General features: G+C 48.0%; 1 protein-coding gene across 1 annotated transcript in view; it reads left to right on the top strand.

Moving 5' to 3' along the window:
• Positions 1 to 23589, top strand: part of NOS1 (nitric oxide synthase 1) — an 85746-nt gene that overhangs the window by 32518 nt on the left and 29639 nt on the right. Inside the window, 12 exon segments of the mRNA XM_065889527.1 lie at positions 1828 to 1956; positions 3270 to 3415; positions 4614 to 4776; positions 5556 to 5647; positions 8624 to 8765; positions 11330 to 11469; positions 13693 to 13867; positions 16996 to 17097; positions 18911 to 19105; positions 19521 to 19606; positions 21903 to 22047; positions 23484 to 23588. Coding sequence (XP_065745599.1) covers positions 1828 to 1956; positions 3270 to 3415; positions 4614 to 4776; positions 5556 to 5647; positions 8624 to 8765; positions 11330 to 11469; positions 13693 to 13867; positions 16996 to 17097; positions 18911 to 19105; positions 19521 to 19606; positions 21903 to 22047; positions 23484 to 23588 — 1620 coding nt within the window.

Genomic DNA, 23589 nt, shown 5'->3' with positions numbered 1-23589 from the left:
ATGAATGAATGAGTGAATTGTGCATGCTCATCAAGAGGCAGGATAATCAAACAGTTATGGGCATGGTTTCAAAGGCCGGACTGCCAGGCTTTGACTCCTGGCTCCAGCTTACTGGCTCTGTGGTCTTAGACAACTTAGTTAACCTCTCTGTGCCTCAGTTTCCTCATCTGTAAAATGGGGATGATGTTGCTTGGAACATAGCAAGTGCTCATTGAATGCTAGTTTTCAGTAGTTGTCCTTCAGAGTTCCCTGTGATTTCTGTCCTAGGCTTAACCTGATTTAATCCTAGTTCACAGTTCCCTGCCAGCCTGAGCACCTCCAGGCTGATGAGACGTGGACCCTGCCTCCTTTCTGACTTCATCTCCTTGTACTCATCCCCACTCCAGCCACACTGGCCTCCTTGCTGGTCCTTTGAACTGAGCAAACTCATCCCTACCTCAGGGTCTTTGCACTTGCCTCTTTCCCCTCCACTTTGTCACCATTACCTCCCTCTATATTATATTCTTATCACCATCGAAATTATATCATCCACATATTAGTTTACTTATTATTTACCACTGCTTCTCCCAAAACGATGCTCCAGAAGGACAAGGATCCTGACTGCCTTGTTCACCTCAGTGTCCCCAATGCCTAACGGCGTCTAGCACATAGTAGGTGCTCAGTAAATACAATTTGAATGTGTGAATGCCCTGCCTCAGGGTCACTGCCCACTGCTCTACTCTTTGGCCTGAGTGACGCAACATTGTCCCATCTTCTCCCCTCCGTCGCTCGGCTGTTGCATCAGGGTGTTTCTGCTGCCTGTCCCTTAGAGTGGCTCGTGCTTATCTGACGCACAAGCACACCTCTGCCCAGGCAGGTAGACAACCACTCAGAAGCACCCAAGACAGAATATGATCCTTATCGATGAAGTTCAGAATGGATGGGCCAACATTTGTCAGCCCAGGCTTATCCCCGCTCACCTACTGGACAGTTTGCTTACAGAGGTGAAGGTAAATGGAGCACTGAAGACATTCAAGATGGAGAGAACAGGGGCTTCCCTGGTGGCGCAGTGGTTGAGAGTCCACCTGCCGATGCAGGCGACACGGGTTTGTGCCCCGGTCCGGGAAGATCCCACATGCTGCGGAGCGGCTGGGCCCGTGAGCCATGGCCGCTGAGCCTGCGCGTCTGGAGCCTGTGCTCCGCGACGGGAGAGGCCGCAGCGGTGAGAGGCCCGTGTACAGCGAAAAAAAAAAAAAAAAAAAAAAGATGGAGAGAACAGTAAGCGCAAAGGCCTGAGGCAGGGACATGTTTGGCCTTTTTGAAAAGCAGAAACCTGAAATCGGGGGAAAGTATTCTATGCTTCAAACCTTTCTCACATAAACTTTTTGTTTTCCCAGTACTTGCCCGGAATGGTGAGTTCGGGCTATGGCAGGAAGGCCCAGAAATCCAAGTAACTTGACCCAGCCTCAGGTTTGATTCCTCCGCCCTAAGGGCTGTTACCATTTGAAGACACTGACAGTGTTCTTTCAGTCACTTATTCATTCCACAAACTTTCATTAAGTCCCTGCTAATGTGCCAGACCCTGTGCTAGACTCCAGAGAGACCACCTTTGAGTTCCTGACCCCTCTCCCCAGAACAGAACCTGAAACATTCTTCCACGGTGCCTCCTTCTGCACAGGTAGAGGGACCAAGTTCCCAGCTACCTTGTATGTGTCCATCCCAGAGAGTCACGGACAGTTGGTGACTGGCGACAGATTCCAGGAAGAGCATCACCTCTCCCCATCCCAATGGAAACAATCTTCCAGTGCCCTCAAATGCATAATATTTCATCTTTTTTCTCTCCTCCAGCCCCCTGCCTCGGGAAAACAGTCTCCCATAAAGAATGGCAGCCCCTCCAAGTGCCCTCGTTTCCTCAAGGTCAAGAACTGGGAGACCGATGTGGTTCTCTCTGACACCCTCCACCTTAAGAGCACGTTGGTGAGTACCCCAGCAAGGGGGAGACCAGGGTTTCTCAACCCTAGCAATATCCACACGTGGGACTGGGTAATTCTTGTCGTGGGGACCAACCTGTGCATTATAGGATGTTGAGCATCACCCCTGACCTGTGCCAGCCAGATGCCAGTACCCCCCCACACCAAGTTGTGACAACCAAATATGTCTTCAGACATTGCCAGATGTCCCCTGGGTGGGAAATTCACCCCCATTTGAGAACCACTGGTGGATACTTACTTGTGCAAATGCTTTTTATTTGTGTCCCCTTGTACTCAAAAGGGGAGTTGCTGGTTCTAAGTGCATTCTTTTTCTCTCGCACAGTCCGACCACTGATGGAGTTTTGGACAAACCCTTCTTGGTTTTCAGTCTGTCCTCTAAATTTTATATATTTTTCAGTCAATCAACCAATCTGTTATTTTACATTGTTCTGGAAAATAGGCCTCTTGGAGGAATGTTGTATCAGTTAGCTATCGGAGTGTAACAGACTTCCCCCAAAATTAGTGACCTAAAACAACCACCACTTATAATTTTCCAAAAGTCTACAGATGGGCTGTGTGGTTCTGCTGATCTCATGCTTCTGCGATCATCTGAGGGGTCAGCTCTCGGCAGGCTGGTCTAGGATGGCTCTGGCTGGGATAACTCAGCTCTGCTCCATGCGGCCTCTCATCTTCCAGCAAGCTAGCTTGGTCTCCTTCACATGCTGGTTGCAGTGTCCTGAGAGAATGAGCAGAAATGTGTAAGATCTCTTGAGGTCGAGACTCAGAATGGGCACAGTGTCACTTCTGCCATATTCTGTTGGCCCAAACCAGCCCAGATTCAAAAGGAGAGGGAAGAGGCTTTACCTCTTGATGAGAATTGCTGTAAAGTCACATAGCAAAGGCTGTGAATACAGGGAGGGGAGGAATTAGGGCTGTGTTCTGCAATCAACATCCCACAGACACATTCTGCCTCCTGTTCCCCAATCACTCTACTAGCTCCTTCTTGATCAACATGGGATCAAAACATATTGGGGGAGTCAGCACCAATGGTTCTGCTTCCCAGGGAGTGACAGTCACAAAGCCCCTCTCCCCCCAGTTAAGTAGAGCAAACACATTCAGGACCTTAAAGTGATGCTTGCCCTTTCCTTACCTGGGCTGATAACCAGGTCCAACAGTGATTAGAAGCTGGTATGTGAGAAATCCGCTTTGGGAATTAAAGCCGGGGAAGCTCCACCACGAATGTCAGATCCAGGTCCACAGCCCTACACGTGCCACAGTTGGGTGAAATGAAGTAATAGCCCAAATCTCTTTTCCTTCCAGGGAACGGGATGCACCGAGCACATCTGTATGGGGTCCATCATGCTTCCTTCTCAGCAAATACGAAGGCCTGAAGACGTCCGCACAAAAGACCAGCTCTTCCCTCTTGCCAAAGAGTTTATCGATCAGTACTACTCGTCAATTAAAAGGCAAGTTCATGTCTACACTGGGAAGACCGGGTACTCGGTACAAAGACTTCAGGTCCAAATGTGCAGACAGTTGAACCAAGACCTGAGCATAAGGCCTCTGCCTGCCATGCACAGAGGTCAAAAACCGGTGGGCCAAGGACCAGATCTGGCCCCTAGAAGTGTTTTTGTTTAGCCTGCAAAGTGTTGCTTAAATTTGAAACTTTTCAAGCAATTCCACGCCTGGGTATATTCCCTAAAGAAACTCTCACACTTGTTCACAAGAAGGCCTGCATAAGAATGTTCACTGAAACATTGTTAGAATAGGAAAAAAAATTAAAGAGCTAACTGGAAACAATCTCAACTCCATTGATAGGAGAATGTGTAAGTAAACTGTGGCATTTTCTGTAATGGAATACTATACAGCTGTAAACATGAACAGGTTAAAACTCTGCATGTTCATGGAAATGAAGCTCCTAAATAACTTTGAGCAAAGGAAGAAAAGGACAGGCTGTAGAAGGATACGTTCAGGACAGCCCCATTTACATAAACTTTTTAAACATGCAGAAAAATACTATACGTGATTTAGGGGATAGATACACAAGTGGCAAAAATATAAACAAAAACATGAGAATGCTAAATGCCACATTCAAAACAGCTGTCACTCCTGGAAAGCAAGTGGGCCACAGTGCAGAGTAGTCCCCAAGGAACTATAATATATTTTCTTATTTATTTATCATCTCTTAGGCTTGGGACATGGGTATTCATTACATTATTCTCTATACCTTTTTGTAAGCCTGAACGTTTTCATAAGAATTTTTTAACTTTCTAAAATTCAGTTTATTGCCACCATTTAAAAATTAGAAGAGTTGCCTTTAAAAATCAGATTTCCAGTTTCTCTTGAAAGAAGATCTGGCAGTACCAGGCCCCCATTCCTATCAGACTACAGCAGGCTAGAGCAGAGTTGGGGCCGCCCCCTTTGGACCAGGCGTAGGCTCACCTGTTTGCCGCAGTCCCCATCCAGCCAGTTCAGTCCTTTGTACACTGCCGGGCCTTTGCAGGCATTTGAGTTTGCCAGTCTCTGCTTTATGTTGAAACTGTTGTGTCCAGATATCAATCCAGACTCTGTGGCTTCTGGCCTCCTGTAATAGCTCACTCCTTCCACCAACCTCTGATTTAGTAGAGAGGGTGATGCTCCCATGTCTTTTCTCTCTTCCCTCAGATTCGGCTCCAAAGCTCATATGGAGAGGCTGGAAGAGGTGAGCAAAGAGATCGAAACCACCAGCACCTACCAGCTCAAGGACACAGAGCTCATCTACGGGGCCAAGCATGCCTGGAGGAATGCCTCCCGCTGCGTCGGCCGGATCCAGTGGTCCAAGCTGCAGGTGAGCAGTCAGGCTCAGATACTATGAAGAGCCCTTTGGTGGGGTTGCCGGGGGAGGAATGAGCTTTAAAAAGGGTCAGCTCCTAGCAAGGGCACTTGGTGGCTGTGGTGAGCTCTCAGATGGTGATCGTGGGGTCCCACATTCTCAGATCACGACTGAATCTGGCTTATATCTTATTTAGCCCAAACAATCTTTTTAAAAAATTGAATCTGATGTCTCTAGGTAGGGCTTATACTCTCCAGTTTACTACAGACCCCTCTTGCCCCTTTTGTCTTATACCTCCTCTCTTTCCCTATTTCCATTATCTGCCTACTCCCTAAAAGCATTAGATTCTGTGTCCCCTGGTGTGATTTCTTTTCCTCTAGGGAATAGTTTCATTTTGGAAGTAGATTAGTTATCAGTCTCGGGGGTGGGGGGTGTGGGGGCGGGGTGTCTGGTTTTTTTGTGGTTGTTTTATTTTTAAGTCCCTAATCTCTAGGAACCTCATAGGAGATACAGGCAGCCCATTTAAAGTCCCTCCTCTGCTCAGCATCTCTTTCCTACGTTCACTTACAGTCCATGCCTACTTTTAGGGGATTTTTCCTGGTTTGATTGGCCATAGTTATTAGTTATTAGAAAAAAAGATAAAACCCAGCCCGGGGCTCAGTGATGAGATGCTCACTACTCCAGGAGCGCAGCAGCCGGGGCGGGCTCTGGGCGCTCCTCCATTGGGAGGGCTGCCCTGGGTGTGATGAATGGGGAAGAAGGAGGTGATCACTCCCACGATATACCCTTTGCAGGTGTTCGACGCCCGCGACTGCACCACGGCTCACGGGATGTTCAACTACATCTGTAACCATATCAAGTATGCCACCAACAAAGGGAACCTCAGGTGAGCTGACCCGCTTAGGGGAGTGGAGTCTGATGTCCTCCCATTGTTGACCCTTGGGTCTGGCGTTCACCCCCCTGTGAAGGAAATGCTCCCCCTCTTTTCCCGGGGACAGGTGTCGAGCCGAGAGAGGTAGCCTGGCATCCTCGTTCTAACCAGCATGTGCCTTCTCTCCCGGGAGAAACAGACTCCCGTGTGGTTTGCAAGACTATAGCGACCAGGATCGTGTTTATCCCACAGTTCGATATCACCCACGGAGGAAACAGGAAGGGATGTTTCAGATTCCCAGGAATAGGAAAATCCCATTGCCGGTGGTGACCTGCTTTTACCAGCTCCTGCTCTGTTGCCTGGAGCCGCCTCTGAGGCTCCCTGGGTTTAAAAGGCAATTTCTCTTCCCGCTGCTGTGGGGACCACCGTTTCTGGTTCCACCAAGCTGAGCCGCACCTGGGACTCCTCTTGCCCCCCGCGAAGAACAAAGCCACAGGATACAGGCCAAGGCAGGAAGGCGCCAATGTGAGCTGGCGGCTTCCACACTGGCAAGTCTCAGCTGGGAGAGGAGCAGCTAGAAGGGAACAGCTGGGGCCCCCGCAGACAGGCACTGACAGTTGTTAATCCTACTCCCTCAGTCCTGCCCCTGCATCTGTTCCCAGCAGCTGAGGACCAGCCCCATCTTGGGGCCATGCAGGACCACTGCAGGGATATTCCCACAAGCCCTCAGGCTACACTGAGCTCATCCCCAAAGTGACCTATTGGCATTAAGCATGGGCTTTCTTGGACAAGTCTCTTCCTTGAGAAGGAAATGGTGTTTGCCAGCTGAACCCACCAATAGGAAAAGACCCTGTAATTTAAGCCCAGGGCCTGCTTGGGAAATTAGTATTCAGATCTTTTTCCTAAAAGACCTCACCCCTCAGAAAACAATAAAGAGCCCTCCTGCGTATCCTAACATTAAAGGAGGGCCCAGTCAAGGTCTTGGCCTCAAGGAGCTTATGGGTTATTTTGGTAGTTTTCAAATGGTGCTGTGATGGGGTAATATGGGGCGGGGATCGCCACAGGGTAGGCAGTGCACCTTTACTTTTTTCAATTCTGTATTGGGGGGGCGGGTCTAAATGAGATATTCTATTGATGAAATGTGTGGCTAATTTTTTTTTTTTTTACAAGTTTGAAACTACACATCTGGACACGAGGCGAGGCCATAAGAGAATGTATACCATGTATAGAAACTATCTAAGCATCAAGGAGGAAGGTGGACAAGGGAGATGAAGGGAGGGAGAGAGATGTAATTCAAACAGTACGGGGCATTAGACTTGCCATTTTGCGATATTATGCTTAGCAGGATTGGGAGATGGGAGCTGTAAACCTGTTCCATGTCTTCCATTGGGCTCGTTCCCACACACAGGGTGAGCATCCCACCCCACTGTGTGAGATTCTGGAGTTTCTAAATACACTTTTAAAATACATATAAACAAACACAAACAGGCTTTATCTGCTACTCAACCAAAGAAACAGCCATGTGGTTTAATGCTGGAGGGAAATTTTACTCACAGTTTTACTCAGTCTGTGTTCATCTCCAATATGGCACCTTCGCTAAGAGATTTTTAAGAGCATCTTTGGCTCTATATGACTTCCGCCTTCAGCCTGGGTCCTAGACTCACCCCGAGGTGTGACACACCACTCCCTGCAGTATTAAATGCAATATCGTCTTGTGCAGACAGTATGACCTAAATGTGCTCAAGAGGAGGCCCTGGGAACTAGATAAGACAGGGGATGCTGTGTGGAGAAAGCAAATTTGAATCGGGCCTTGAAATTGGGTACATGACAGCAGAAACAGACTCCAACCAAGGGAGCAGCAGGGCAGGATTCCAGGGGCAGGATGTGAATGGGAGCAGATCTGTGAGCTTTGGGTTGGACCTATGATGTCATCCCCATGTTGACACAAGCCAGGATGTGGTTTCCATAGCCTAGGATTTGGTCTGTGGATGGAACTGATGGGCCCAGGTAACAGGAGCTCCTGGAAGGAGATAATATCAAACCACTTCGTGAAAAAATTACTCTCCTTTCCATTTGTTCCAATCCTTCTGATGGTACCAAAGAGGATAAGACATCATTATAACACCTCTCCAAAACGCCGATTTCCCTTTTTTGATTTTTGTTTTTCTTCGGTACGCGGGCCTCTCACTGTTGTGGCCTCTCCCGTTGCGGAGCACAGGCTCCGGACGCGCAGGCTCAGCGGCCATGGCTCACGGGCCCAGCCGCTGCGCGGCATGTGGGATCCTCCCGGACCGGGGCATGAACCCGTGTCCCCTGCGTCGGCAGGCAGACTCTCAACCACTGCGCCACCAGGGAAGCCCTGATTTCCCTTTTAACAGAAAGGAAGCAGGGCTCCAGTGAGGTGCCTTCCGTAGGCAGCCACATCTTTCTACAATTTAATAACAGTACACGGTCTCACGGTTGCCTATTTAGGTGGGCAAGGCCAGGGGCGATCTTCAGTTTTCTTTCAAAGTAAATAAATATGAGTACAAATGGAAGTTGATTTCTTATTAATCGTACGTCTGTAGACTTTGCTGTGGTACAGGGCGTGAGCAAATGGGACAATAAATAATGATGGTGGTAAAAGAAAGACTAAAACTGGGAATCAGTGGTGAGCTCTTAAAAGGAAACAGGATCTGATGTTTTTTTCCCTGAGGATTACCTGCTGCAAAAGAACTTTCTGGAAAACTGGCGCAAGTCAAGCTTGTTTGAAAGTCTCCAGTTAGAGAAGCATTCTCTTTCCTTCAGTGAGCTGGCACCAGGCCTTCTATCCTCCACCCTTCCTCACCCAGCGGTCCAGTGGAGAGACAGAGCAAGGTCCCTCCCCTTCCAACAGCTGCACCGTGGGCCCTGAGCCTTGTGCACTCATTGGCCTGGGCGACACTTTTTCCAGTATGTCCCCAAAGTGCAAGCCCAGCCCTGGTGCCAAACGTCCCCCTCTCTCCGCCACAGATCTGCCATCACCATATTTCCCCAGAGGACCGACGGCAAGCATGACTTTCGAGTCTGGAACTCCCAGCTCATCCGCTATGCTGGCTACAAGCAGCCTGACGGCTCCATCCTGGGGGATCCAGCCAACGTGGAGCTCACAGAGGTGCGTGCCCCCACTCCTCCCCCAGCTGGTCTCTCATCCTCCTAAACTGTCTTTATCCACAGACTTTTCTTAGTTTAATATTATCGTAGGGAGAGTGGTCGGTGAGGTACAGCTTACTCATCTCCAGAGCTCCTGCTCTGTTTGCCTCTAGTCCTGCTGGTTCTGCTAGCCCTGCTGGTCATTTGGTCATTTTCAGGCCATTACCTTGCCCGACCCTCATGATGGGAACTATTGCCCCATTTCACAGATGAGTAGACTGAGTCTCACCAAGGCCAAACACATTATCCAAGGCCACTAAAGGAGCAGAGGAAAAGCTAGAAGTACAGTTCCAATCTCCTGCCTTCCCCTGGGAGGAGAGGAACTGACACGTGGAAGCCACGTCTGGCATCATCTTTTATGAGTTGGGTAATATGTCAGACTCATACCCTTCATTCATTCATTCATTTCCTTGTACAACATTTCTACCTACCCAACCCCTCTCTGGACAGACTGGACTCTCCAGTACCACCACGGTTGCTGGCAGCCCAAGTCAGTTCATAAAAGCCACTAGGAACACGAATACCACCTTCTCCCCATCCAGGGCTCCTTCCAGGTGGTGGTGTGGACAGATAGCACAGGTAAGGCCTGGAAGCTTCCACCAGCTATGCCCACAGGAGACATAATAGGCAGAGCCCACGCCTGGAATATCTCACACACACAGACCTGGTACCTCCTTTATTTGCCACCCACTCAGCCGCCATTCTGCTTGATCTTTGTTCTTTCCTCAAACCCCCCTCAAACTCCACCGCACGAGGGAGCTGCTTAGGCCAAGGGCTACCCCACACCCTCATGGCTGCTGACTTCATTTGAAGTGGCTTTTCTTATTAAAATATTATTATCCTGGGGAGGGGGCTATAACCAGGGTGACCAGGAGTCAGACCTGTGTCTTTTAGCCTCAGCCAGACTCTCTGCTCCACTTGGCTGACCTCTCACTGTATACTTGGCTGACCTTGTCCTTGTGGCCGCCGGAACAGAAACACCATGGCCTCTCCCTCTCCTTCTGTCTCCAGAAACCTCACTGACACAACATGTTCTAAACCCACGCTTCTGTCCTTCCTCTGTCTACTAACTCAGCAGAAAGAGTCACCCCAAACATAACCACAGAATTGTAACTTTCAAAACCCCTCACCCAGTACGGCAGCCACTGGCTGCATGTAGCTAGTGACCACTTGAAATGTGGCGAGTCCAAACTGAGACATGCCCTAAGTGTAAATAACACGATCTCAGAGACAGAGAACAAAAGAAGAGTGGAAAAGATCTCATTAGTAATTTGTATCTTGATTACCTATTGAAAAATAATATTGTAGATAATATCGGGCTAATCTATTTATATTTGTTAATAAATTAATACATTTATTGTATTAATAAGTATGGTTAATTTTATGTTAAACATCTTTAAATATATTAATAATTTATTTAATAATTTATTATTAAACAGTTGGTGTTTAATTAGGTTATATATTATAAATTTTTATATTTTATTGGATTAATAAATGAATTACATATTTAATTTTAATGTCAAATATACTATTAATATATTAATATTATTACTATTAATATATTAATATATGCCATATATAATAATATATTAATACATAATGATATTAATATTTGATATAGTAATGCTTTTAGCACAGTATTCATAAATTACTGTTACTATAATTAATTACTATTACTATAATTAATATCGTGCTATAATTCATAATTATTTAATTTTTTTTTTTTTTTGCGGTACGCGGGCCTCTCACTGCTGTGTCCTCTCCCGTTGCGGAGCACAGGCTCCGGACGCGCAGGCTCAGCGGCCATGGCTCACGGGCCCAGCCACTCCGCGGCATGTGGGATCTTCCCGGATCGGGGCACGAACCCGTGTCCCCTGCATCAACCACTGCGCCACCAGGGAAGCCCCATAATTATTTAATTTAATTAAATATTATTGAAATTAAAACTTTTGTAAATGATATATTACTTAAATTATGTTCCCTGGGTTTTGCTCTGGGTTTGTTTTTTTTTAATTTTTAAAATGTGGCTGCTAGAAAATTTTAAATTACTATGTGGCTCGCTTTATATTTCGATAGGATAGCTGCTCTAACAGATGCATTTTATGTGGTCATTCTGAGAGATCTGCCCTCATCAAATCTGGTAGATTTTCTTCATGTCTTAGGCACCGGATGCAAACACTTCCGGAGCAAGTGCGTAGGCGTGCCCAGCCCTGTGCGAGGGCACCACAGATGCAAGAGTCAGTTCAGCCCTTGCTCCCGGAGTTCCCAGTTGGCAGGGAAGACCTGGAAAACATAACCAAGTGAGGGGCTGGAGGACACGTTTGCTTTCTGTCCCGTGGGACCACAGACAGTTATACTAGTTATGTGATGATGGCAGGGAGAACTTCATAAAGAAGGTGGCCATGACCCAGAGCCTCCAGGGGGGCTGCTGGCAGGCTTGCACTGGGACCTCTGCCCCTCCCCCCATTGCTGTTGTGTCTGGAGGGTCTGGGGCATGGTGGCCTGACCTGGCGGGTCTGGTTGCAGATCTGCATCCAGCAGGGCTGGAAACCCCCAAGAAGCCGCTTCGATGTCCTGCCACTCCTGCTCCAGGCCAACGGCAATGACCCTGAGCTCTTCCAGATTCCTCCAGAGCTTGTGCTGGAAGTGCCCATCAGGCACCCCAAGTAAGAGGGACTGGCATGGGGTGGGTGAGGGTGGTTGGATTTACCCAGTGCCCCTCTCTACCCAACCCTGCACCCCCGGCTCTCTCTCCAGCCCAGACAGAGGCTGAAAGGGGGCCTTGGTTCCTACCCTCATCATGGGCCAGGGCAAGGTGGGCTCCCTCAACATCAATAATTCCTCCTTCACCAGCCTAGGGACCACCATCTTTTCTGAATCAAAATCTCCCTCCTTATAAGTCAGATAGAGAAAGACAAATACTGTATGATATCACTTATATGTAGACTCTAAAAACTACAACAAACTAGTGAATATAACAAAAAAGAAACAGACTCACAGATATAGAGAATAAACTAGTGGTTCCCAGAGGGGAGAGGGGCAATATAGGGGTAGGGGATTAAGAGGTACAAACTATTATGTATAAAATAAATAAACCTCAAGGAGATATAATAAAACATAGGGAAGATAACCAGTATTTTATAATAACTATAAATGGAGTATAACCTTTAAAAATTGTGAATCACTATATTGTACACCTGTAACTTATATAATATTGTACAGCAACTATACTTCAATTAAAAAAAAGAAAATCTCCCTCCTTACCCCACTCCTAAGGCATCAACCTGGACCTGCCCTTTTTCCAACCCTAAGGGCTGAAAGAGCAGAAGCCCCTCCTGTGTCGTTGTGGGCACAAATTTTAAATAGAGGGAGCCATTTAAAACCTTATGTGACCTGACGCAGCTCAAGGTCAAAAGCAGTTTGGGGCCAGGATGGGGCTGTGAGGGCTGTGGCCAGCAGCACAAATAGAATTTACACTTTTCGAGAGTAAAGAAACTCCACAGTAAGACCCTGGCCTCAGGGGCAAAATTGATGGGGGAAGCACCAAAAAAAAAAAAATCAATCATCAAGATAAATAGTATTTTAATGTAATATTTTTTAAAATAAAAATTAACATTTTAAATATATCAAAACTTTAAACAAAGACCAGGTCAGGGCTGAAATTAGGGGAAAACAAGTGAGGCGAGTTAGGGCAAGGTGGGGAGCTTGTCTTTAAAGTTGTTTTTTTTTTTTTTTTCTTTTTCTTGCGGTACGCGGGCCTCTCACTGCTGTGGCCTCTCCCGTTGCGGAGCACAGGCTCCGGACGCGCAGGCTCAGCGGGCATGGCTCACGGGCCCAGCCGCTCCGCGGCATGTGGGTTCTTCCCGGACCAGGGCACGAACCCGTGTCCCCTGCATCGGCAGGCAGACTCTCAACCACTGCACCACCAGGGAAGCCCTATTTAAAGTTTTGATATTTTGTTCGTCGTGGATTTTTTTTTGCATTAATTTTGATTTTTTTAAAAAACATTGAATTAATTTGGAATATTGTGTAAATAAATTAATAGTATTGATATTGATCCCTGGGTTTGTTGGTGCCCCCTTAAATTTTGCACCCAAGGCTAGTGCCTTACTTGCCTCACCCTAGTCCAGGCCCTGGAGAGGGAGCAAGTGTCCTGAGGCTCCTGACACTGCCCAATATCTGGGAACTTACCCAGTCTCCCTGGTGAAACTTGGCCTTCATTCATTCATTCATTCATTCACTCATTTGATACTATTTATTATTCCCAGTCTGGGCCAGGCATTGTGCTGGGTTTTGTAGATGACTTGGTCCCTGCCTCCGTGGTGCTTTCAGTCTCAAGGAGGAGATCAGTTACCCAAATAACCACTTAATTCCAATAAAGTGCTGCAAAATAAATTTTATGGTACCTAGAGGCATAAAGCTTCCTGACCCAACCCAGATCAGGCATAAGGGAAGGCTTCCCAGAGTCAATAGCATTTTAGCTGAGAATGAAAGGTGGGTAAGAGCTGAACAGGCACAGAAGGAAAAGAGAAGGAAGGAACTGCCGTGCAAAGGTCCTGAGGTCAGAAGGAGCTCAGCAATGCTCACTTTCTCCTGGATTCACCTTCAGGGTGGGTTTAGGAGATAAACAGCAGCCCAAGGCAATGGTTCCCAGGCCTGGATGTCCATCCAAATCACCTGGGAAACATGTTAAAGTGCATATTCTCAGGCCCCAGCTGTGGAAGCTGTGATCCCACAGGTCTCACATGAGCCCAGGAATTAGATTCTGGCGTAGTCAGTTCCAGTCACTCACTGGCATTTCAGCAACCCCAGACTAAGGATATCCCGCCTGAGTGTCTTCCCATGAGGCTCCTGCCCCATGGTGAGCTGGGCTTTGTTGCTCTCTGCAGGTTGGAGTGGTTCAAGGACCTTGGGCTGAAGTGGTACGGCCTCCCCGCTGTGTCAAACATGCTCCTGGAGATCGGCGGCCTGGAGTTCAGCGCCTGTCCCTTCAGTGGCTGGTACATGGGCACAGAGATTGGCGTCCGCGACTACTGTGACAGCTCCCGATACAACATCCTGGAGGTGAAGTCCCTTCTTGGTCATGATGATGCAAAAGCAGAAGGCAAAGGGGATGGGCTCAGCTGTCCTTTCCCATAGCTGAGCTTTGGGGCTTGGAAACTAGAAGAGGTTAAAACAGAATCTGCAATTCTGGGGATGCCCCCTGGCCTTTCTGAAGACTTCTGTGGCATTAAGAGTATGTGTACTACAAAAAAAACAAAAAAAGAGAAGAGTACGTGTACTATGTGCTCGGCAGCACTCCAAGCACCTTGCGTGTATTAGGTGCTCATTTAATCCTTACCACAACCTCCAGGTGTGACAATTCCCCTTTCACAGATGAGGAAACTGAGGCCTTTGGGAGGGTTAAAATGAGGACGAGCTCAAGATCATACAGCTAGGGAGTGGCAGAGCTGGGATGTGAACCCAGTCTGGCTTTCTTTTCTTCCCCCCCCCCCCCCCCCCCCGCCGGCAGTCTGGCTTTATGATCCGAGTTCATACGCATTCTACTGCACTGCCTGTCAGTGTCAAGCCTTGTTAGAAGGTTTTGAGAACGACCCATGAACATGGGACATTTTTGGTCTCTTTTCTTAAAAAACAAGGCTTGACAGTGATTCCCCACCATGTACATTTCTGGGTGGAGGTTCTGATTCTCTCCAGGGCTGAGTCATACTGATCTACAAAAGAGTGCTGAGGCGGACTGCTCCCTGGAGCTCTACTTTGGTGAAAGCGTCAGGATTGCTGTGGTTTTGTCAGCAAATGTTGTCTGGAACCACAGTCTGCTGTGATTGGCCTTGTTTCAAAAGAGGACACTGAGAAACAGAAGTTAAATGCTGAGCCTACGTCACACAGTAAATAAAGCACAGGGCAAAATTCGAACTCGGAAACAAGCGTTAGGTTTATATTGTTAAAATCCACGGGTGTTCACCTGGGTGGACCTTAGGGGCATTATGCTAAGTGAGATAAATCAGACAGAGAAAGACAAATACTACGTGATCTCACGTATATGTGGAATTTAAAAAAGCCAAACTCCCCAAAACAGAGAGTAGAGTGGTGATTACCAGGGGCTGGGGAGGCGGGGCAGGAGAACTGGGGAAGATGTTGTGGAAGTGTACAAACCTGCAAGTAGCAGGTAAATAATTCCTGGAGATTTAATGCACAGCGTAGTGATTATGCTCAACGATGATACTGTTATAAATTTCAGAGCTGCTAAGAGACTAGATCTTAATTGTTCTCACCACAAAAAAGAAATGGTAATGATGCGATTGGATGAAGGTGTTAACTAACCCTACAGCAGTAATCATATTGCAATATATAAATGTATCAAACCAATATCTCTCACACCTGAAATACACATAATGTTATATGTCAGTTTTATCTCAATTTTTAAAAATTCCATGGGTGCTGGCCTGGAAAACAGAACCAGGGGTCCTCAGCCTCGCCACACACTGGAATTACCTAGGGAGTTTTATTATGCTGGGGTCCCACTCCCCAGAATTTGGATGAAAGTGCTCCAGGGTGGAGCCCGGGCACCAGTAATTTTCAAAGCTCCCCAGAAGATTCTACTGGGAAGCCACTGATTTATACAAACTCCTGGCAGGAAAGGAAAAAACATTTCCAGGCAATTTCCAGAAATGTGGCTCAAGTAATATTTGGGAATTTTTAAAGTCATATATATATATTTTTGCACTTTCTTGCAACTAATTTCTATTCTTTTAACCAAAATAATGCTGTAGAAGTAACAGTAGCAGCATGACTGGCTGTACACACTCTCTTCTTTTATAAAATAACTCAAGTTTTATATGTATTTGTGTAAAGCAGCGAATTTCTTACTCTCTGTGTTTGTATCATCGCTAAAATACCCCAAACAGACCCTAACACCTCAGCCTCAAAAGAGTAAATTAATGTCTGCTTTCGTGATCCCTGCTTACATTTCAATTGCAAAGAGTAGTCACTGGGTAACTTAAATGAGACACGCTCCCACCCCAGCCTTCCAGTTCTAACTGCCATTATGTACAAATGTTGACATCTGGGGCTGGGAAGTGATTTACCCAAACTTGAGAAATTGTCACATTTTAACCCCATAATGAGACCTAGGTTCCCACAAGTGACTAGAATTGACAGAGGAAGTGAGAAGCCAGGCTCTAATTAATGGATGTGCTATTGGTTCTTCCCTACTCCTGACATCAGCTTAGCTGGAGCTGTAACCTAAATGTCAGTTGTTTTCTCCAAGTAGTTTTGCTAAAGGAATCTGCTGGCTGGGGAGCCGCTCCCAGGTCTTGGGCGTTACGCATCTCCCTGGGCTCCAGCCCCGAGGCCAACTGGCTCTGTGGCCTGTGAGCAAGTCTCTGCAGCTCTCTGAGCCTCAGTTTCCTCATCTGTCAAGTGGAGTAGGCAGGCATCCCCATGAATTCAAAATACCCATGATCTAGATTCTAGGCAGTAGCCATTCTGGAGATGGACCAGGATGAGTGGAGAGCTTTTCCTACTAGAAAGCAGCTCATGTCACTCCCAGACCCACATCTCTCCGTAAAGTCCCCCAAAGACCCTCCTCATCATATTTGGAACAAAATCCTCACTCCTTAGAACATCTAGCGTAACCAGTCCTGCATCTCTCTCTCACCAACTCCCCCTGGCTCCCTACCCTCCAAATACACTGACCTTTCTGTACCTCAGCGCAAGCCTGATCCCACCCCAGGGTCTTTGCATATGCTGTTCTCTCTGCATAGAACATTCCCTCCCAAGATTTACAAATGTCTTGCTTCTTCTTATCATTTGGGACTCACCTGTGTGCCACCTCTGCAGTGGTCCTTCCCTGACTATCCTGGTTCAATTCATCCTGCCCCCATATCCCTCTTTATCCCATTTCCTCACCTTATTTTCTTCCTAGGAATTAGCACTCATCACAATATTAACTATTTCTCTCCCCCACTAGAAGGTAAGCTCAATAATAAAAGGTCCAGCCAAGTCCCTCTAGACTCTTGATGCTACCAGTGGGTCCTCAATAAAAAAAAAAAAAATTTGAGTAAGTGAATTAGTCTGCATATGAGTTGATGAATTAATTAAGAATTTCATTGGTGACTCTAGCCCTGTCCCTCTTTAGTCTGAAATCCAGAGGTGCCCCAGCCTATGAGTCTGTTTCCTTCCCCTTTCAGGAAGTGGCCAAGAAGATGAACTTGGACATGAGGAAGACATCCTCCCTGTGGAAGGACCAGGCGCTGGTGGAGATCAACATCGCAGTGCTGTACAGCTTCCAGGTAGTGCCAGGGCACACCTCCTGGCTGCCAAGCCTCAAAGGGGAACTAAAACCTTTCAGAGTCTCGGGGCAGAAGGTCAAGAGCCCAGCTTCCAGGAACCATCCTTGCAGGGATCTGCCTACCAGTGAGGTGTACTTCCCATCATGCATGCCTTTCTCCCCATGATGGATCTTGGGTGGGGACCATTTGAGAAAGAGGCAAAAAGATAGGGGTTTTGTGACTTGTTGCTTATGATTTTTTTTTTTCGGTACGCGGGCCTCTCACTGCTGTGGCCTCTCCCATTGCAGAGCACAGGCTCCGGATGTGCAGGCTCAGCAGCCATGGCTCACGGGCCCAGCCGCTCCGCAGCATGTGGGATCCTCCCAGACCGGGGCACGAACCCATGTCCCCTGCATCGGCAGGCGGACTCTCAACCACTGCACCACCAGAGAAGCCCTGCTTATGATTTTTTAGAATTGAAATGACAAACATCTGGGACTTCCCTGGTGGTCCAGTGGTTAAGACCCCACACTTCCACTGCAGGGGGCATGGGTTCCATCCCTGGTAGGGAAACTAAAATCCTGCAGGACGCGTGGCGTGGCCAAAAAAAAAAAAAAAAAAGAAATGGCAAGCATCATCTGTGTCTTGCCACTTCTCAGGCATTCAGACTTTCACCTAACAGAAACAAATACTCATCGTCATGATCAGAAGCATACGTCCCCCAATGCATGTGGCTCTGTGATAAAGGCTATTATATACAGTATGATAGCTTTAAAAATTATCGGCTAAACCATGACACTTTTGAGAGCAAATGGGGGGCACCACTAATAATTGTAACAGTACAAAGACATAATCTGGGATTCTCCTGGGCAAACCAGGAGGCCCACAGAATAGAGGTCACTCTCTATAGTAGAGACCAGCTCTGTCCTCTGAGGGTGATGGTTTGGGAAGCTAGACCCTCATAGACATACATGGGAGGCATCCACAGGCAGTAGAATGAACATATCAAATCATGTATAGACATGAATATAAACCATAGGTCCCCATGTCAGGAATAGGGAGACTGGGTATACTGGGGAATGTATATCCCAGGGAAGAGACCAGTTGAGATGGGATGAGGGAGAAGGAAGCCCCCTCCCTTCCCTCTCTACCGTGGAGGCGTGAAGTTTTAGGAATTGTTGAAAATGAAGGAGGGCTTTGGTGGACTGGTACGAAGATTGGCGAGCCAGCGGCAGCAGAGGTGTGAGTGAGATGAATGATTGGAAGAGAAAAGTGCAGGAAAGGGACAGAGTTTTGTGGGCAGAAAGGGAAGACACTGCCTGGGCAAGGTGAGAATCCAAGCCAGCCGACTACAACGGGCCCTGCGGCTGGGTTACGCGGACGTTCAGTCCACCCAGCTCTGCTGTGATTGACTTGTTTTCATTTTAATAAACTCATCCTTATTACTTAAAATTGTTTATTTTAAGAGGATGTTGTGTCACCATCATAAATGGAGAGCCAGTACCATTTGCCATAAATAGAAGAGAATTGTAAATTTAAATAAATATATAAACAAATACACACGGGGAAACAACACAAAGTTGTTGGATTCTAGTTGCCTGAGCTTCCTCTCTCATTAAAAAAAGAGAGAGAGAAGGAGGAAGGACAGAGGAAGATTGGTAAGAGAGGTGTTTCTCTTGGGTCTAATCAGGATTGAAAGAACAATGCAGAGAATGACCTGCCTAGCATCATCTCCAGGACCAGCCTTTCGGAAACACTGCTCTATGGGCAGGGGAGTCCCAAAATACCCCAGCTGCTCTTTCCTCCTGACTCCTTGTCCCCTCTCCTCCCACAGAGTGACAAAGTGACCATCGTTGACCACCACTCTGCCACCGAGTCCTTCATTAAGCACATGGAGAATGAATACCACTGCCGGGGAGGCTGCCCCGCTGACTGGGTGTGGATCGTGCCCCCCATGTCTGGCAGCATCACCCCCGTCTTCCACCAAGAGATGCTCAACTACCGACTCACCCCCTCCTTCGAATACCAGGTCCTGCCCCTCCCCACCTCTTTCGTGCTAAGTCTTCAATATCCGGTGTGTGCGTTATGATTAGAGCACGTCTCAACTCAAACTTGCGTTTCGGATGCTCGAGTGTGGCCACCATGTTGAACAGCACAGCTCAAGCTGAAAGATGAATGGAGATGAAATGAGTAGTCCGGGGTCACGAGGAGAGTGTCTGAGAGGGGTTCTGAGGGATGAGTGGGAAGGTCTAGCCGGACAGTGCAGGGAGGCTGGACCAGCCACTCTGTGTCAGGACCCCTGGGGTCGCCACTGACAGAACCGTTCCCTTCAAGGGCTAAGGGTTGGACGTAGCTGGACAACCACAAGCCCCCAGGGGGCCCCGAGCAACTCCCAAGAGGAGCCAGGGTCCCTCACTGCAGTGACCATAGTCCTCTCTTCCCAGCCTGACCCTTGGAACACCCACATCTGGAAAGGTACCAACGGGACCCCCACAAAGCGGCGAGCCATTGGCTTCAAGAAGCTGGCAGAGTAAGTCTCCTAAAGTAGGTGGGGATGGGGGATGGATGTGCCCCCGCATTCAGAGAGCCCCAGCAAAGAAGGCTGGAAACATGCTTGCACCTCTGCCCTCTTGTGTGACATGATTTCTCCATTTTCTCCAACCCCCTCGTGCCTCCTTTGCCTCCGAGTCTGGGATGCAAAAATCGCCATGACTCTTCTCCTTCCCAACCTCACTTTCCTCCCCCCACTTTCCTAAATTCTTGTCCTGGAGACAGTGTTGTGTTGATAAACCAGCTCTCCAATTAGTAAAGTTGGCCATAATAATGATAACAGATTTGTAACCTTTGACAATTTCCGTGGTGTAAATACTCCCACTGTGGCCAATTTCAAGCTCTCAACAGGAAGTCACTGAAGCCAGAGTCTGGAGGAGCTAGGACAAGCTGGCTCCAGCCCACCACTGCCTAGAGAGTCCTCTCGTCCAGGGCTGGGTCTCATTTCACTCGCTTATTCACTCATTCAGCCAACAAATGGATACTAAGTGCCTACTCTGGGCTCCAGAGATGCCATGATGAGCCAGATAATGTGGTCCCGCCCTCATGAAGCTCACAGCTACCACCAAGGAACGATTCATGGGGCCATAAAATAGACGTCAGCCAGTTTGGGAGGTCAAGAGGGGCTTCCCGCAGGAGATGACAATTGAGCTGAAGAATGAAATGAATAAGACTTCACTGAGAAAAGGAGGGAGGGAAGCGGGTGAGGGACCAAGGCTTTTGAAGAGTAATTGTCCTGAAGAACTCGTGGTCAGCCAGGGGACCGTCTGACAAGTGGGGTGGGGTTGACAGATGGTTTAATGGGGATGCCAGCTTTCTGTCTAAAGATAGAGAACTCCCTGATCCACTCAGCAGAGACCCTCTATTTGGAGCTCACTTTTTGGCAGAGGGGCTAGTATGCACCGAGCTACTTAGTCACTTTCCTCAGCCCCTCGGGTCCAGCTCTCAACAGGTGACTGGTAGATCTTGCAGGGACTGAAACCTAGATCCTGCCTCCACTAATATGGTCCACAGGATCTCTCCCTTCTCTCCCTCCCTCCCCTTTCTCCTTCCACCTAACTTTATCTGCAGCCAAGCAAGAATGCATCAGCAGCCATTCTTTCCCCAACAAGAGCATCACAAATTCTCAGGGACAGCAGCCTTTGGCTTCAGTTCAGTTCAAACTGTTTCTGAGGGAAGAAGGGAGGGAAAAATCTAAAGAATTAATTGCGCTGTTAAGTTCGGGGTAGAAACAATGGGAGTTAATTATAGATGCTTTTGTACAATCCGGATCATTCAAAGGGAACCCTCCAGGCACTTTTTATTCTCTTCTGTTTCTCCCCCTTTAGCTCCGCAGCGTGGGTGGTTTCCCTGATTCTAAAAAATGATGAATGTACCACCGATAATCCCCAGGTGGGGGTAACTAGCAATTTGTCTACTCTGAGATTCCTAGTTAGAACAGGGATGCTTGCTCGAAAGGTGAGCCCAGGCATTCATAGATGGGAAGGAAGAAACACTGGTTCTGAATTCTCCATTTAACTAGAAAGAGCCTCGACTTGACATTTAAACTCCCCAGGGCTTTGGTGGTAGCAGTATGTTTAAAATCCATTCCTTCTTTTGATAGATACGTATTTAGTGCCTGTTAAGTTTCAGCCTCTGCAAGACCCTGGATGTGCATGGCTGCTTCAACCAGACTTGGTCCTTCCTTTGTGGATTTATGAACCTCTGAAATCCCTTCTAGCTCAATACCTGCTGATTTATTAGTGATTCGTTCTCTCTCTCTCTCTCTTTCTCTCCCCACCCTCTCCCTCTGTCTCCCTCTCTCTCTCTCTCTCACACACACACACACACACACGCACGCACACGCTCACACACACACATGCACACACACACGCACGTAAGCCCCATGACAGCCATTTCTCTGTGTTTCCATTCCTATAACAATGCCTGGCACATAGCTAGGCACTCAACAAACACTTGATGAATGAACAAATGAATGAGGGAATGACTCATCATCTTTCGGGGCAATGCTTGGCAAACCAAGGTTCTCAAGACCGGGATCAATTAATCAAGTAACAAACTAATAAAACTAACCATGTTAGCTCATGACCAGTTGGTCTGGAGTGACTTAAGAAAGGGATCAATATGGCACCTAAACTTACACATTGAGTATCCCTGAAGCCATCAAAGATTAGGAGAGAAAGTTCATGGATCATGGTTCTTGCCCAAAAGTCCCAGCGTGTCATCCTCCCTCCTTTCTGCATTTCCCATTTTCCTCTCCATCCTCTCCCCTCCAGAGCCGTCAAGTTCTCAGCCAAGCTGATGGGACAAGCCATGGCCAAGAGGGTCAAGGCTACCATCCTGTACGCCACAGAGACGGGCAAATCGCAGGCTTATGCCAAAACCCTGTGTGAGATCTTCAAACATGCCTTTGACGCCAAGGTGGGTAGGGGGCGGTGCCAGCTCTCTGACCCTTCATGGTAAAGTTGGGGAGGGGAGAGAAGGAATTCAGCAAAGAAGAATCCTTTGAGAATGGGTGATAGCACATCTGAAGATGCCCATCAACTCACTCACGCACATTTGCATATGTTTCAGCGGACTCTGATGCTTCTCTCCCTGGGAACCCTCCAGGAGTCCGGGAATCATAACCCCCATCCCAAGAGCAAGATATTAGAAAGTTTATGAAAGACAATTCTGGAGTCAGTCTGGGAAGCTCTGCCTTTAATACAATTCAGTGGGTTTCTTTGCTGCAGGAATTCTCAGAACCTTTAATCTGCACATATGTGTTATCATTCCCAAAAGAGGAGAGGAGAGAATATAAATGTTTCCCAAAGATGTTTGCTTATGGATCACTTCCTTTTTTTTTTTTTTTTTGCGGTACGCGGGCCTCTCACCGCTGTGGCCTCTCCCGTCGCGGAGCACACGCTCCGGACACGCAGGCTCCGGACGCGCAGGCCCAGCGGCCATGGCCCACGGGCCCCGTCGCTCCGCGGCATGCGGGATCCTCCTGGACTGGGGCACGAACCCGCGTCCCCTGCGTCGGCAGGTGGACTCCCAACCACTGCGCCACCAGGGAAGCCCGGATCACTTACTTTTAAAGAGCATCTCAGGAGACTAGCCTTCCCTAGAACCTACTTTGAGAAATGTTGCTCAAGTAATGCTAAGATATAGGGCAAAACAATCTTTCCTTAAGGCGGGTATCTCAGACCTGTTTGGCCCAGGTCCTCCACACTGCTGGATGGAGGATTAGAAAGGAAGCGGAGCAGACAATTGGTCAAATCCAGCTGGGTCATTCCCAGCCTAAATGTGATCAAGAAGATTCCAGCATCCTTTGGTTGTAAGAAGCCCAGGAGTCTTAATCAAGATCTGTCTTTACGGGAGCTTCCCTGGTGGTGCAGTGGTTGAGAGTCCGCCGGCCGATACAGGGAATGTGGGTTCGTGCCCTGGTCCGGGAGGATCCCACATGCCGCGGAGCTGCCGGGCCCGTGAGCTGTGGCCGCTGAGCCTGTGCATCCGGAGCCTGTGCTCTGCAACGGGAGAGGCCACAACAGTGAGAGGCCTGCGTACCGCAAAAAAAAAAAAGATCTGTCTTTACTGACAGCCAACCCATTGCCCCAGACTCTCTGTAGTCCGTCAGGCCACAGGTGACCACAGAAAGGTCCCACACTGCCAACAAGCTATTAGTTCTACCCACTTGAGCCCATGGAAATAGTGGCCCCCAGAACCTTTGGATCTCCTTCCAAAGGAGATGATGGCTCAAGATGACTCATCGTCTTCCTCTCTCTCTTCTCTTCCCCCATCACTTTGTTCTCTCCTACCCCTTCTGTCTTCTCATCACCTTCTTCCTTCCCCTCCCCACCCCCCATTCTGCCACATAGGTGATGTCCATGGAAGAATATGACATTGTACACCTGGAGCATGAAACTCTGGCCCTGGTGGTTACCAGCACCTTTGGAAATGGAGACCCCCCTGAGAATGGGGAGG

Source organism: Phocoena phocoena, chromosome 13 (genome assembly GCF_963924675.1).
Source record: "Phocoena phocoena chromosome 13, mPhoPho1.1, whole genome shotgun sequence".
NCBI lineage: Eukaryota > Metazoa > Chordata > Mammalia > Artiodactyla > Phocoenidae > Phocoena > Phocoena phocoena.
The sequence above is the reverse complement of the archived record's forward strand: the minus strand, read 5'-3'. Positions and strand labels throughout refer to the sequence as shown.